Source organism: Stegastes partitus, unplaced genomic scaffold, assembly GCF_000690725.1.
Source record: "Stegastes partitus isolate 25-593 unplaced genomic scaffold, Stegastes_partitus-1.0.2 Scaffold377, whole genome shotgun sequence".
NCBI lineage: Eukaryota > Metazoa > Chordata > Actinopteri > Pomacentridae > Stegastes > Stegastes partitus.
The window spans coordinates 465,821-482,060 of record NW_007578108.1 but is presented as its reverse complement, the minus strand read 5'-3'; the positions used below and the strand labels follow the sequence as shown (position 1 = coordinate 482,060).

Here is a 16,240-nt window from a genome sequence, read left to right as displayed (position 1 = left end):
TGCATATACAGATAATGCTCATGTGCAATTATTAAACGGAGTAACATAACAGCTTTACTTTTTTTAAAAACATATCTGCAATAAGTATTAACCACCAGTAACTATGATCTACAGAAGAATGATCTAGTAGAAGGCTCAGGTTTATGATATTAAAATCTTGTGTGTTCTGTACTGCTGTGTTTTACATGCAGACTTCCACTTTCAATCAGCTGATGCAACCGTGACGTTTTTCAGTCAACATTTACTGCCAAATGCAATACAATCAAAACAAAAGATAAATTAGAACTGTACATCATAGTAACAAACATCAAACCACACAAGCGTCAGTTCAACAAGAGAATCACAGTGACTCTGAAATGTTCAAAACTCTTTTTCTTCAGACAATGACAGAAAAACTAAGAACATTTGTGGACACTATTTCTAAACAAGTGCAGTTGGAACAATTTGACTTTTTGGTTCATGAAACTTTTACACAGTGCAATATTTTAATGCTTGTAAAGACAAAAAGACACATAGCTTGTTAACATGTTAACTTATGAAATGCTGCTCCAGAATTAGTCACAACTTAAAATTTACCCTGCAACATGACTGACAATCCAAACTCTGACAACCTGTTGGCTCTTTTCACTGAGTGGAGCTTTAACTTTACAAACCCAAAACAACTACAAGCATGAATTTGCAGTGTGGTGTGTTTACATGTGTCTTGTCCCAAATGTAGATTTTTCATTTCCATTTTTTACTGTATGCGAGACATAAGTGTTTGGCTTCTGTTGGTGCATAAATGTAACAACTACCCACACCTACTCCTGAAAATAAGACATATCAAACAGATACATTCTTTTATATTAGAACCCTTCAAATGTTCTTTAATAATCAGTAAAACAAGCCATACTATAAATGTTAATACCTCAAAAATGACTTCACAATCAATGGGGAACATGTCTGCTCCAAAAAACTTCAGTGAAAAAATTACTCATTCCACAAAATCAAAAAGTGTTTTTTTTCTTAAAAGTGCCAGTCTGTTAGTAGGGGGTGTGAAGTTAGCATAGCTCTAATACTGTTGTTTCTGGACAGATCTAGCTGAATGAGCTGTGGTGCACTGTTCACACATACACAGTCATTATGGTGACCCCCGCCACACACAGAATATTATGCTCCCAGTCAACTGGGCTTTGGAACATCACGTATGGTTTGAGTCTTTGTCCGAAGTGTTGAAATGTTTCCTAACGAGCCGTGTGTCCATCATCTGACCTACCGAACATCCGCTCGGGCTGCTTCTGTGTGGTCCTTTGTATAGCCATCAAGCACAGAGCTCCTGCATCGACGCTCCCAGACCTTAAAGATCCACTGCTCACTGCCAGCTGACAGAACTTTACCTGCCGCCTTCTGGAAACCAATCAACAGCTCATGAGTGGAGATGGACAGTGAGAAGCTGTTGATGTCACCCCTGGAGGTCAAAGGTCCGGAGGCAGTGACTGGAGCAGCAGTAGGCCACAAAACTCACAGTCGTCCTGAGGAGGAAAGAGCAGAACAGTGAGAGGGATATGAGCGTACATGTTTGGCTGTATGCATTAGCATAGAAGGAACTTGTTATGGTTGGTCTTGGAAAGCAGGAGCAGGACAAGGTGTGTTTGTTCTGACCTGCGGTGCACTCCTGCCAGGGCGGTGTCACGGAGGGGGAAGAGTTTGGGGTAGATGATGGTGAACATGGCTTGACTGCAACGGTGACAGTGACCCAGTGGGAACTGCAGCAGGTCGAGGAGGCTCTTTGGGAGGGTGATGGGGGGCAGCAAGCTGAGGTCTACAAGACAACACGACATCGAGTACATGTAAAACTATGCACTTAAATGGTTAACTTATTTGCTTATTAACCCTCTGAACCCTGAGCAGTTTCTGTTTGTTTTCTGCTCCTATGTCATTTTTCCTCACTGTGGATTCATTTTTCACTGTAATACAAAGTCCTGCATCTCTATGGAAACGGCACAACCCCGACTAGAAATAGAAAGAGCTCAAAAATTTCTTTGGTGCTGTATGACAAAGTGATGTTAGCAACAAATGAAAAAAATGTTGAAATTTATTTACAAAAATGGAAAAAATATAAATAAATAAAGAATCAGCATTTACAACATTTTCCAAGTGCCAACAGTGACAAGAAATGGAACCAGGTAACTCTGCATACTATAGACATGTAGAGTTACCTTTACATAGAGAACTCTACATACTACTTTGATTTTTAATTTCTTACCAAACTTGTTCAGCCGAAAAGTCTCCAATTTTTTTGTCATGATTTTTGACTGCACCTGACTCAATAATTTGTGGTTGCATTAAGAAGTGCAGAGTTACTTATTTATTTATTTATTTTGTAAAATCAGGTTAGAGTAAGTAATATATTTTTGGGGAATTTATAAATAAGAAATGCAGAATAAAGACATTTTGATGAAATATCAAGATTTTAAGTTCAGACTTGGATAGTTTTGTCGATGGAATGGCAACTTAAGAACTGCTGGAAAGTTGAAAATATGGCAATTCTTACTGTTTTTACAAATTTAAGCTGTGATAAAAGATAACATGCCTCTCAAACCTGCTAAAGGGATTTGAGGTTCAGAGAATTGACCAACCCACCTTTCTAGTTTAAAATAAAATGTAAGTGACATCTCCTCACCTAGCCCTGTGATAGACTGGTGACCTGTCCAGGGTGTCCCCTGCCTTCACCCTAAGTCAGCTGGGATAGACTCCAGCCCCCCCTAGTGAGGATTAAGCGGTGTATAGATAGGGATGGATGGATGGATCTCCTCACCTGTTGGACGGCTGTGATAGATGCGGTGCAGGGTCCTCATAGCCAGCTCCTCCAGGGGAACAATGTTATCCGTCTCCGAGGCCACCACCTTCACTTCAGCCGGCAGCCTGACCAGGGCCTCACTCAGCGCCTCACCCAGCACTTCACCCAGGTCTCCCTCCAGTGTTTGAGATGACACACCGCACCTGTACAGGAGCAACACACACAAACACAGATATTGTCCTATGACTGCAGTTCCAGGGCTTCAAAACATCTTTTTACATTAGTTGCACTGGTGGGTGGTGAGTTTCTGGAGCCAAAATAAGAACAACCTATAACCTGAGGGCTTCTGCGCTGTGCTTTCTGACAGTAACAAATGAAAGAAAAACCACCATGTAATAAGCTCCCTGCTCCAGCGCCTCTTCTACAGGAAAATAAATCTTAAATAAACAGAAAATACATTTTTCATGTTGTCTTGGACACACCTTGATGCAGAATCACATCCTACATTTGTTGCTCATCACATAAGCAACATAACAAAACTGCATTTAAGTTCTTGGTTTTCTAGCAAAGACTGCTTTGTACCTTACTGGTCAAAGCAGATCATTTCCTTCACCTGTCCTAAACTACATCTGGTTAGCTGCTTGAGAAGATGTATTACCCGCTGCAGCCGATGACCTTGTTGTACAAGTAGGAGGGGAGGCCTTTTAGGTCCACATTGTTGTCCACAAACACAAACTGCAGCTCCCGCGATCTGCCCAGATCTGAAACAAACACAGATATTACCACTGCCTCGCTCGCCATATCTACATCACTACGGCAACTCACAGATGAGGGATATATACTGACCGAGCGGTAGAAATGTCAGCCTGTTGGCGGCCATGGAAAGCTGGTTGAGGCGGTGGAGCCAGCAGAGGTGTCGGGGAACGTGGCTCAGCAGGTTGTGGTCCACTGTCAGATTCTGTAGGGAGAGACAGCGGTGCAGCCGATCTGGTAGAGACATCAGCTGGTTCATTGACACGTCAAGAGTCTCCAGGTCCTGCAGGTCACCGATCTCTGCAGGAGTCAAGACACGCACAAGAGAAACTGAAACAGGTCATTCTAAATCACATGTCTATCATTTCAAAAAACTATTTGGAACTTTGCAGCTTCACACCTGGCAGAGGAGAAAACCGTCAAGCTGCAGTTTAACGAAGAATGCAGATGGGAAAAACCAATGGAACACTCACATACAGACTATGGAAATGTAAGGCGCATCGGTGCGCGTAATTCAAAATGTTTTGTTGCACTTGACAGATTTTTGTCACATGGTTGACTACATTCTTAATTTTTAATTCTGCCTTCACCCTGAGTCAGCTGGGATAGACTCCAGCCCTGTGACCCCAGTGAGGATTAAGCGGTGTATAGATAATGGATGGATGGATGGATGGATGGATGGATGGATGGATGGATGGATGGTTGGATGGATGGGATGTACTTTTCACTTTGGCTGTGATGCTCTGCTGCCCTCTGCTGGCAAATAAAATTCTTACAGCTCAGTTCAGTCAGTGTTTTCACAAATTGAAACAAACAGTTGCTGGCAACAATACCAGAGGAAACGATTAAAAGCACAAGTTACAAGAGACTTTAGGCCATGCATGAAGTTTAGAGCTGTTATCATGTAGAGATTATTAAAGTGAGGGAAAACGAACTTACACACAATGGTGCTCTCTGTGTTTATGTCCCTTATTTACCTCAGTTTTCTATTCGCAAGAACTGTATTTAGTTAAACTNGTTTTGTTGCACTTGACAGATTTTTGTCACATGGTTGACTACATTCTTAATTTTTATTTATTTTATTTTTTTTATGTTTTCATGGCATTTCCAAAAAGTCCAGAACCAAGAAACTTTCATTTAGCCTGGAACCAGTGAGTTTCTTCTTGTCATCTGTATCTTTCCAACTTGGCAAACACTGACTCACACTAAAGAAGCAAATTCTGTCACCTGGGGAGACTGCTGATTGTTGCAACTTTTCTTAACTGGGCTTTAAAGGTTCTCTATACTGGACTGTGAATATAAACATAGCAGCAAACTGTCTGCCAGATATAGTGGCAAAATAGCGCAAATATCATGTGGTTTTTACCAAATTTAGCTCCAGCTCATTTAGACTTTCCAGTGCCGTAATCCATTCAGTGTATTTATGTAAGTGTGGACAAATTGTTGTGGCTGGATTATTTATTTGTTTGTTGTTGTAAACAAACATGAAGGCAGGGAGGAGGTGTGATCAACATGCCAGTTTGTTTTGGTCTGAGATTCTGGTGCTCTAGTGACATCTAGTGGTTCTGAATGTTGCAAACAGAACTGTTTAAGGTATGAAACATTCCTGGTACATCAAGTGCCATGACTACCAATAAGACAATGCAGACCCTCAGTTGGCAAAGACATACATGGCTGCTGGACATGACAAATACTGCTGCTATATCAGCAACTTTCTCAAATTATTTTCAAAATTCACTGAGGCTGAAACTGAAATATAACATTAAAACCATAAAGTGAGGTTGGACGATAATTGTGTTTGTTAGTTGTCAGAATAAAATGAAACAGAACTAAATCATCTGGATTTTAACTTTAAATATAATAGCTATAGTTCATATGGTTTCCTACATAATCTGTATGCCTTGTTGACAGATACAGTATACAATATACAGTCATCCTCAAATGTATTCATACTCCATACATCCATACCGCCATTAAAGAAAAGGCAACATTCACAATAATCACTTAAATAACTAGAAACTGAAATAATAATTTAGTGAACGAAGACACTGGTTTTGAAGTGTGGTTGAAAAGAATAATTCAAAAAAACAAACAAAACTGTCCTGGACAAATTAGAGCACTTTGCTGATGAGCAGTGGGCCAAAATCAAAATACCTGTCAACAGGTGCAGAAGGCTGATTGAGAGTTACAGAAAACACTTGATTGCAATGATTGGCTTAAAGGGTTGTTCAACAACATATTAGTTCACAGGTCCCATTATACTTGTTTTCTGTTTTTTTTGTTTTTTAAAAAAAAACATATTTCTGTTGAACCACAATTCAAAAGCAATGTCATGATTTGCATTATATTTTTTATTTATTCGTACTTTTGTCAATTTCAACTTATTTCAGTGACAGCTGTTTTTTTTCCTTCTTTAATGGGAGACTATGAATACATTTGAAGACGACTGTACTTTTCACAGTCTCTCCGGATTCTCCGGCTTCCTCCCACAGTCCAAAAACATGTTGAGGTTAATTGGTGATTCTAAATTGTCTGTAGGTGTGAATGTGAGTGTGCTTGGTTGTCTGTCTCTAAGTGTAGCCCTGTGATAGACTGGTGACCTGTCCAGGGTGTCCCCTGCCTTCACCCTGAGTCAGCTGGGACAGACTCCAGGCCCGCAACCCCAGTGAGGATTAAGCGACGTATAGATAATGAATGGATGAATGGATGGGATGTACTTTTCACTTTGGCTGTGATGCTCTGCTGCCCTCTGCTGGCAAATAAAATTCTTACAGCTCAATTCAGTCAGTATTTTCACAAATTGAAACTAACAGCTGCTGGCAACAATGCCAGAGGAGACGGTCAAAAGCACAAGTTACAAGAGACTTTAGGCCATGCATGAAGTTTAGAGCTGTTATCATGTGGAGATTATTAAAGTGAGGGAAAACGAACTTACACACAATGGTGCTCTCTGTGTTTATGTTCCTTTTTTACCTCAGTTTTCTATTCGTAAGAACTGTATTTAGTTAAACTTAGGTCTTTACTCAGGTTTTGATGCAGCCATGCACTTTAGAAGTGGGTTCTTGTCTTGATGTCCTAATGTATGACAGTGTTGGTTCTTAAAGGCTGGTACTAAAGAAACAGTATTACATTTTAACTGTAGTTATTAAACGTGTGTTTATGATTGGACTGGAAAAATACTTCAAACTTGGAGGCTCTTAAAGGATAATTAAAACAAGACAGATAGTTACTGTGTTTTACCTGGAGGAAGGCATTTCAGCTGGTTATTGGACAGTCTCAGGTGCCGTAGAGATCTCAATCGGCCGATCTCTGGACACAGGAGCTGGAGGGCATTATTGCTCAGGTCCAACGACTGTAGCCTGGCCAGGTTTCCGATAGCTGGGGATCAAACCAGTCATTCTCTTTATGTTCAAACAGATAAAAAAATACATAGCTAACCTCTAATAAACAGTGGCACATTATTAGGACACAAAAGAGGACGTACCTTCAGGAATAATTACTATGTTGTTAGAGTGCAAATACCTTAAATAGAGTAAATAAAATACATGTTAGTTTTAGAACAGGCCAACCTTTTTTACAACTCATTGGCTAATTAATAATAATGCCACTGAAGGTCTGGTGTTAGCTGATGCAAATATATCTATAATATATATATAAAGTGTGACAGAGCTTAATTCTGTGCATACAAATACTGAGATATCACATTTTCACCATCACAGCATCTGGAGATAAACTTCACCAGGAGCCTTTTCTAATATACCAGCCAATAATAGCCACAAAAACTACAAGCATTGTGTAATGGCTATGTGGAAACTTATTGCTGTCAAATTAAAATTAATAAAAATCATTTGTAGAAAAACACAGCTTAGCAGAATACTTACAGTTCAATTAGATTGGGGAGCTTCTGGGCAAGATTGTCAGGCTGATAGACACAAAGGAAAAGCAGAAATAATCAGACATCTCACAGGAAATGAACGTGTGAAATTGCATAGACCACAGTCTATTTAGAAGAACTGACAAACCAGTTAACATTATAAAAAATGTCTTAGGTCATGCTCGGTTTAGAAATACACAGAAAACAAACAGTACGATAGTATCTGACATGGTACAATCAGCATGCATTGCACAAATACCAGTGTTGTGAGTGAGTTTCTCTTCATGTACAGTCTCTCCAGAAACTGCAGGCCTTCATCTTTGAGCAGCTCTACGGGGAAAATATTTAGGTTCTTGTAGTTAAGAAACAGGTTTTTGTGGCGCTCCTGCTTGGCCATAAATATGGTCTCATGAAGTTCAGTTGCCATTTCTAGGAAAACCTCTCCTCCGGTGGAGGAGATTGGCAGTTCCTCCTTCTTCTATGGCATTACTGATTCCTAAATGACAGCGGATGAACAGAGGCATTAGGAAGCAGCACTGTTTATTTTGTCTTTACAACAGACCTGCATAACACAGCATGCATTACTGCAGCATATACGACTACAATTTATGGTGCACAGGAACACACAGAACAGGTGTGTGTTTGCTCTTATAGTTTACAAATAGTAAGTCGCACAAGTGTGTGCCGTGCCAATTTGAATGTTAACTCTAATTTCTATTTTTGTTTAACTATCAGATAATATTGCTGTAGGAGGTAGTAGCTCGAAACCATCTTCAAAATGATGATAAATGTTTTTCGATCGGTATCTCTGCTAATGAAAAAACAAAAACAAAAAACACCTATACCAACAGGTTATTCGAAGGTTTTGATAGTGACAGTGCGGGAACGCTGCAGAACCAATACACGACGAAAAGACAACACAGCCTGCAGCTGGCACTATGCTGCTCACAAACTTTCGTTAGCTTAGCATTGCACTAGCCTTTCAGTGTTGTTTTCCACCATTAGCATGCTAGCTAATTGGATGATATTAGCACATTACGTTCAATAATAACAAAACTACTCTTATTTACCTTAGTTGTGCAGGATCATTTTATTGCTTTGTTTACTCCCAGATATACTCATGGCCCACCTAATGCTAAATGTTTGTTTCATAAAGCAAACTAGCAAGTAAATAGCTGCTAACAGTCTCCTGTCGTAACCAACGTAAGACGTCACTGCCCCGTTCCGGTCAAAGGTAGCCGAGCTTCTTCTTCTCTTGACACATTCACGGCAGATTTGGGAACGCAGGTGTTTTGCTGCCACCCGTCGGTATATCGTTGAACTACATCATATATACGGTAACATTTTTTTTGTAGTAGTGACTGTTTCATTCTCTTTACTGGAGTATTTTTATTTCCATGCTACTTTCACTCTGCTATTTTTCCAGACATTTCAGTACAGAAATCACAATAAAATGCTGCTTGTATGTACATGTATCAGAATCATTTTGGTAAAATAATACCATGACAAACAGGACCAGATGAAAGGTCTATTGGACCTTTACACCGTTTTACTAGAAATAGTTCAAATGTAACGATGCCCACTTCCCAACAAACACAAGCAATGAAACAGTTTGCATACATTTTTATTCATCTTAAATCTCGTGTAGAAAAAAAAGAATCAGAGAAACAGACATTCTCTTTTCCTTCAGCCAATCATTTTTCCCAGTACTCAGAATATATTGATAACAGGAAAAAATCTTACATCAGCATGTACAAAAGAAAAACCAAAATGAAACCTCAGTCTAACAGACCATTTCAATAGAAACGCAAGAGTCGGAAGGCTATGAATAATTTACACACATCAAAATATAGGTAACAAATTGACCGTCAATGTAACAAAAGGAAAAAAAAACAAAAACAGAAGTTTGTTTGATTTTATGTCGGCTCTGTGAGGTGTTCCAGTGGTAAAAATGAGGCAAAAGTCAGACCACAAACACCCAAAAACCCATCCTGAGCCCCCCCTCCGAATCTGATCAGTGTGGGTGAAAGGACTCTAGACCAGAACCCAGCCTGAAATTGCAGAAATTCCTGCCACGTTAGACAGAAACAAGACTCACAAAAACAGTTAGGAAGCTTTTTACTGGGAAGATGATCACCATGGCAACAGGTCTAGGCACAACGAGCGACGCCAAAGTCCTGTTATGGCAGTAAAAAAAAGAAAAGAAAATTCTTAAGAGCATTCTGTCAACGAACACATGAAGAGGAAGTAACAGTGGAGCACAGATCATTAACCAGCTCTGAGGCCACTTTGAACAAACGGTTAAATGAAACCACCTGGTTCTCCACCTGGCTTCACTTTTCAACATGTCTGTGCACCGAATACCTGAAGCAGCGCATACTGACAAAAAAAAATGTAATGTTGGTGTGTTGAGTTGAGAATTAACCACAGTAAACTGTCTCCAACTAGAAGCAGAGATCACCTGAAAAAGCTTTTTTAGCAGCCTCATGTGACTGACAGAAGGCCCATAATGGCCTTCGAAATGTATAGAAAGGCAGTGATGGGTCACAGATTTAAACTAGTTTTCAGTGTGAAAATGGGGAAAAAAGCTGTCTGTCAGCTTGCAGTCCTGTATATAAAGTGTTAAAACAAGATACAGTAACAGCGTCTGTGTGTGTGTGTGTACCAGGAGGCTTTCTGCTTAGAGATAGCACAGTCCTGCCAATTATCAAAACCACAATGCGACAGGTCATGTATGGATTTATACACCACATTTCCTTTTCCTGGCTGGTAGCATCTAAGGTGCAGATCCGGCCTTCAGGTAGACCCAGTTTGTGCCTCACATGTACTGCCATTAAATTCTAGTGGCAGAGCTCAGCTTCCAATTTATTTGTCTTTGAAAAACCCACTTTGGGACTTTTTCCTAATCCAAACAAAGAACACAGCCAGAAATGACATATGTCTATACTTAATTTGTACAGCATGGAACAACATTTATAAGTTTTATGATTTATGTATAGATTTCTATATTATGTTACATTGCAGTATTTTAAATTCCCTTAAAAAATAAAGTGTTTATATTTTGTGTGCACTGTACAGAACAAGTAAATGAATATGTCATTTTATAGCTATCTGGATAGGAATATAGTCGCTACTACTGTATCCACCTGGTTAGAGAGTCAGTGTGGAGGGGGAAAGGATAAAAAAAAGGGGGGCTTTTATTCCCCTACGGGCCAGGTAATAACCCTAGAATGTGCAGTACACAGGAACAGAGGGAGGAGGTGAGGGAGAGGGAAAAGAAGGACCGCACTGTCCTCCTTCTTCATTGTTCTCATCAGCTCCTCCTACTCACCACCACCACAGCAGAGCATCTGAGCAATAAGCCAGCCCTCCAGTCTGCCACACTCCAAGAAAGAAAAAAAAAAAAAAGCCAAATTATCAGACTCGTATGGCTCAAACTTCACCAACGAAATAATCTAATACAGGGCGAGATGGCTGATTGCAATCTTCAGTCATTTCCTCCCCCCCCTGTGATTATCATGTTCCTGTGCCACCCTCTCGTCTCCAGGATGGTTTGGTTTGTGGTTTGAATTTGACCATGTTAACAGCACTCAGTGAGATCATCGTTACAGCCGGACAAAAGAGATGAGATGTTTTTGTTTTTCTGTACATGTAAATAAATTGAAAAAGAAAAATAAAGTGAGGTAGATGGATGGTTGAAGGAATAATAACACAAACCTTCCCCCAAAAGAGCAAAAGAACATTAAAATATTAGAAGGGAAAAAAAACAAAAAAAACTTGTGGGGGATTTGTACAGTGATTTACACTTCACAAAGAAATACATGAACATAAATAGCTGAGAAACACCTGGGCAGGGAATCCAAACGTCACTCCAAGTGAATGAGCCTTTAACAATGTATTCCAGGTGTTTCTTCAGTAAACCTTGATAAAGGACGCAGGGATCTTCAGTTACAGTTAGTACTCTGATCAAATGTATACATTTAGTATTCTTGAAAAAAAAAAAAAAAAACAGCCCCTCAAAATTTGTTCCTCTTATTAATCCTTTTAGTGTCAGTCATGACATCTTATTGTTCCTAATGCATTTTAAAATAAAAACTCTCAATGTTGTAAGATAATTCCACTTATATCCCAGCCCAATTTAACTTAAGCAATCTTCTACAAACACACGTTAATATGTTGAAAAACCATAAATAATAGGGGTTACTCCAGCAGCATACAGAAAACCATCCTGGATTCAAAACAGAAGGTGATTAGAAGAAAGTGAAATTATCCTACAGACAGGTTTTTGTACTCGCCTTCAGAAAAATAAGATGTTAAGGCTCTCTGCTACATTAAATCAATTCTAATTTGCATTTACTTTGTATGTATTTTGAACCAAGTGTTATTACACAGCACAAACACATGGAGCCCTCAAACTGACAAAATGTAGTAAAAGACAAATAGAAAAGTCAAAAGTAAAACAGAACGTATATAGTACTGTCAGCTAAATATCAAAATGGAGCATAAAAAGTAAACTTTATACATTTGTTTATCTTAAACTAGATTTTTTTTAATTAAATTGTATTTTTTTACTTTGTAATTTTCCTAATTTTGTTTGGTTTTAGCACACATTTAATCATTTATCTGCTCTCTACTTCCTCTCCCATTTTACAAAAGGTTAATATATAAGCGTAACATCAGGAGTATTTGCGAGTATTGGCCTGGCTAGCACATTTTCCTGAAAATATGATTACTAAAACTTATTTTTACTTTCTGTTTGCTGCCTATCCACAGCTAACTTTTATTTTTAAACAGTACTTTCCAATACACACTATGCTCACCATATACACAGTTTATAGATGATTATTTATATGTGCCAGTGTATAAATGTTCATACCAGTAGCTAATGCTAACTTGGAACATCATAAACCCAATGTTTTAATTATATTTATCTTGCATGACTCGTGTCTTCTTTAAGGGATAGAATGAGAATACATCGTTATGTTAAACACAATAAACAAATCAAAATAAGACTTTCTAATTATCTTTAGTTGGATAACTTTTTAGTATTCGCTAACAAAACTTGTTAGCATTTTCTTGCTGGCTAAACTGCTGTAGCTACTGTTACGAGTATTAACTCTGGCTTGTAACATGTTGTAACTGTTGCGACAGCAGTAGCCATGATTAATATTATGTGCTGGTGTCGTATTAGGACAAAGGTTAGCTTAGGCCAGCTAAGTGGCTAGCTAAACCAAACAAATGTTGAAGGGAAATAGAGAGCAGATACATGGCTAAATGTGAAGCTACGACCTCCCAAAAAGGATAACAAAGATATAAAAAATAATAATAAAATAGCGCAAGGAAAAGTAACAGAAGAAGAAAATAAATTAGGTTTTATTATATTTAGAAAAATATATAAAGCTGTATATTTTTCTTTTTTAAAAATACCAACTCAAGAGGGAAAATGCAAAGAGTTTTATATCTGTTTTTATGCTCCATTTTAATAGTTTTCTAACAATATTACAGCCGTGTTTCCATACAACTGTCAAGCGAATACGACGCAATGCTTTAAGTAGCTGCTAAAGCTAAAGCAACCTCCCAAACTAGGTTGCGTAGTGCTGTCAGAAGGTGGAGGTATAGGCTCTTCTGTTTGGTTATTGACTCATCTTCAAAAAAAGTCCAAACCCACTTCAAGCGAATATTAAAACTGTTTTGTGAAATTAAACTATGGAAACACAGCTTAACTATTCGGTTGTATTTTGAATTGTCTGATTTCTACTTTGTGTCAGTGTTGGGGCTCCACACAGTAAGTCCAAGGACCAATCAAAAACTGACCAAAAGTCCCTCTTGTTTTCTACTGTTGTAATAACCACTCCTAAAAAATGATTTAAAAAAAAAAAAATGCAATAACAGATTCAGAGGGATGTAGAATCAGACAAAGGTTTAACACACACACACCAGGCTGGATGTCTCTGGGTGTGACGGCACAAAAAAAAAAGGAGAAAAAAAAAAGGAAAGAAGAAAAGGATTTAACTTTTCTCTTTGACCTGAGATTTAGTTGGGACGCCTGACCTCTGAGCGTAACGAAGGGTAGAGGTGGTCTAGTCCAAACCCTAGAGGACAGATGTCCAAGTGTCCCCAGAGAAACACACTGGCACCATCACTGTCCTCGAGTCAGATGGGAGGGGGAAGTTACCGGTGTTTCAAAACACAAGGCAAATTGTCGTACCTTTTTACGCAAACACAGAAACGAAACCAGCTCCGATACACTTTACACAATTACAAGCATTAAAAAAATGGACTGTAGTGGAAACGTTCGTAGATCCAACCTGAAGGAGTTTTTTCTCTTTTTAATATATAGATATTGACTATATTACAACCACAAGAGAAATAAGGAATAGCAGCTTCTTTCTGTACATGATGAATGTCTCCAACTGTATAAAAGTTAGAAAAGTGACACAAACAACTGGTGTGTACGTAAATGCTCTGCCCACGTAGAGATGTTGTAAATGTTGGAGACTTTTGACTAGTCTAAAAAAATACCTGTTTGTATACAACAACAAGGACGCCTCTGAACTCGGAGTACCCCGACTGAGAGACATTTTAGATCTTGTGTTCATATTTCTCTACCTCTGAACGCTCTTTCCTCCGCAGTCCTTGCTTTGAGGTGTTTTTTTTTCTTCTTTATTTCTTTTTTTTTTGCTTCTTTGTTGACTGTATTTGGCGGTTTAACCGTAACAGAACAGCACTTTGTGAGAGGATGTGGCTCAATTTCAGATAAACTGATGGGACCTAAGTTATTTGATAGAGCACTGTAACTGCAGATAGAGTAGTGGTGTAGGACTGTAGGGGGAAGTTAATATCCCTTTGATCACAGATTTTGAGAATGGTGTGGTAGCAGATCAAAGTGCTTTTTTCTTTTTTTTTTTTGCTTCCATTTTCAATACGGTGTGTTGGAGAATTACAGGGCAAGAGAGAATCTGTCAAAACAGTACAATTTTGGCAATAAATTTGGCAGAATTGACCTTTCTCCCTCTAGTTGTTTGTTTCAGCGGATTGGCTGTTGACCCGGCATTACGCTGACACCCAGCCTGCAGAGCAACCAGACTACTGAACAACTGAGAGAGACACTGACCTCTCTGAATTGCTGCTTCTTCATTAGATATGCAAAACGTTTTCACCATAATGCCCGTTCAAAAGCGAACAAAACGCCGTCATTTATAAAGGCCTACACATGTTGTTTTTTTCCCATTTGGAAATACATATAAAAAAAGTAACAAACAACAATTTATAAAATAAGTTCAGCCGTAAAGAGAGAGAGACAGAGAGTGTGAGCTCCCCCAAATGATTCGTAGTCTTTTCTGTCTTCCACCGTTTCTTTTTTTCTTTTGGGTCCTCCCACTCAGCAGCAAGGGCAGTGTCACATCTGACAGCCAGCTGGTAGAAACCAAAACGAGAATAATATGAAAAAAGTGTGTGGAGATACAGCAGAACATGGACTAATTGACAGTTTTCTCCACCTTCCTGTGAGTCTTTGCTTCTCACGGAGTAGCCACACTCAGCTGGTGGACACGGTTTTGCTGTACTTGTTAAAAAAAAAAAAAAACAAAGAGAAAAATCCCACCCACTGAGACGTCCGGCAGGTGGAAGGTTTGCAGTCGGGTGGGTTTTTCTGTCCGATCAGCAGATCAGCAGGCAGAGGACTGCGGGAGAGGCATAGTGCGCTCGTTTTTGCGTCCTCCGTTCATGTGCGCGTACGGCGGCAGTTCGTCCAGTGACGGCCGCATTGTGACGCCCGAGCCTGTCCCGAGCCCCGACGCTGCTGCGAGGCCCGCCCCCGACAGCCCATTGGCTGCTTGCTGGCCGGAGGGCTGCTTGTCCATGGCCACGCTCGACGTGCAAGGAGAGGAAGGGGAGCTGGGGGCTAGCGATGGGGCAGGTGGGGCCTCTGAACTCGGGGAGGGCGGGGTCTGTTGGGGGGCTGGGGTTTGCTGTGGTTGTGTGGAAGAAGGAGGGTCCAGAGGAACGTCATCCATGTTGTCCAGCTTGTCCAGGTGGAGCGGCGGAGCGTCGGCCGGCTTGTTATCTGCGCTGTAGAAGAAACTAACCTCTCTGAAAGACGGTTCCAGCTCATCCTTTACGCTGCTGATGATCTCCACGAAGGATGGACGCATCTTAGGATTGTACTGCCAACACATTCGCATCAGCTCGAACCTGTACACGCACACATACACACACAGGTTAGCTCAGTCTCCATCAACAACACGTCGTCCTGTAGTAATGACCCTATCCAGAGGAACTGTGCTTTCCTGCCGACAAGCCAATATTTACTTTTGCCAAATGTTTGCTTTCTGTTTCTAAAACGGCTGTATGACACCCGCCCCCCGCCCTAACTTCTTGTTTATGAATCAGAGCTCATGCTGCTTTCACCAGGGTCCAGCACAGAGAGCCCTGCACCAAGCCCGCATCTGACAAGTAAGCCCAACACACCGACATGGTAACCAAATATAAGAAATGATTTCTTTGACAGCAATTCATTCATTTTATAAATCAGAAAAAAATAAAATAATTGTCAATTTGGGAAATTTTTGGGTAAATAATAACATCAACACAGCAGACAGTTAGCTCAGCTTAACACAAAGCCTGGAAACAGCTAGCCTGGCTCTACACAGAGGTACAGGCTATGTTATCAAGTGTTTGTAGAAGTGAAGTAAAATGTAGAGTTGTTGGGAGGTGGATTTAGGTTTTGGGACCAGATTTCGTACACTCTTTCCACTTTCAATTTGTTTTACAATTTCCAGGTTCTAATTTACAGACTTCCCAGTAGATTTTTCAGACACTGTATCTGACATCTG

General features: G+C 39.8%; 2 protein-coding genes across 2 annotated transcripts in view; both read right to left on the bottom strand.

Moving 5' to 3' along the window:
• Positions 1-221: 221 nt before the first annotated feature.
• Positions 222-8,625, bottom strand: lrrc28 (leucine rich repeat containing 28). The gene is made up of 10 exons (XM_008284877.1): positions 8,477-8,625; positions 7,666-7,902; positions 7,414-7,454; positions 7,017-7,054; positions 6,773-6,910; positions 3,626-3,832; positions 3,438-3,540; positions 2,798-2,982; positions 1,642-1,801; positions 222-1,511 (listed from the first exon to the last, which is right to left on the bottom strand). Exons 2-10 carry the CDS (start codon positions 7,831-7,833, stop codon positions 1,442-1,444), a joined length of 1,110 nt encoding a protein of 369 aa, XP_008283099.1. The 5' UTR covers positions 7,834-7,902; positions 8,477-8,625; the 3' UTR covers positions 222-1,441.
• Positions 8,626-12,772: 4,147 nt separating this feature from the next.
• The window catches only part of LOC103359504 (insulin-like growth factor 1 receptor), a 48,810-nt gene continuing 45,342 nt past the window's right edge, over positions 12,773-16,240 (bottom strand). The window contains exon 21 of the mRNA XM_008284876.1: positions 12,773-15,599. Coding sequence (XP_008283098.1) covers positions 15,074-15,599 — 526 coding nt within the window. The 3' untranslated portion in view covers positions 12,773-15,073. The remainder of the gene's footprint in view (positions 15,600-16,240) is intronic.

Excerpts from the sequence above, each read along its gene's own strand:
- lrrc28 (XM_008284877.1), bottom strand. The coding sequence starts at position 7,833 with ATGGCAACTGAACTTCATGAGACCATATTTATGGCCAAGCAGGAGCGC. Across the intron at positions 7,055-7,413 it reads CTCCCCAATCTAATTGAACT|GTATTTGCACTCTAACAACA; the intron begins GTAAGTATTCTG and ends ACTCTATTTAAG. Across the intron at positions 3,833-6,772 it reads GCTGAAATGCCTTCCTCCAG|AGATCGGTGACCTGCAGGAC; the intron begins GTAAAACACAGT and ends TGACTCCTGCAG.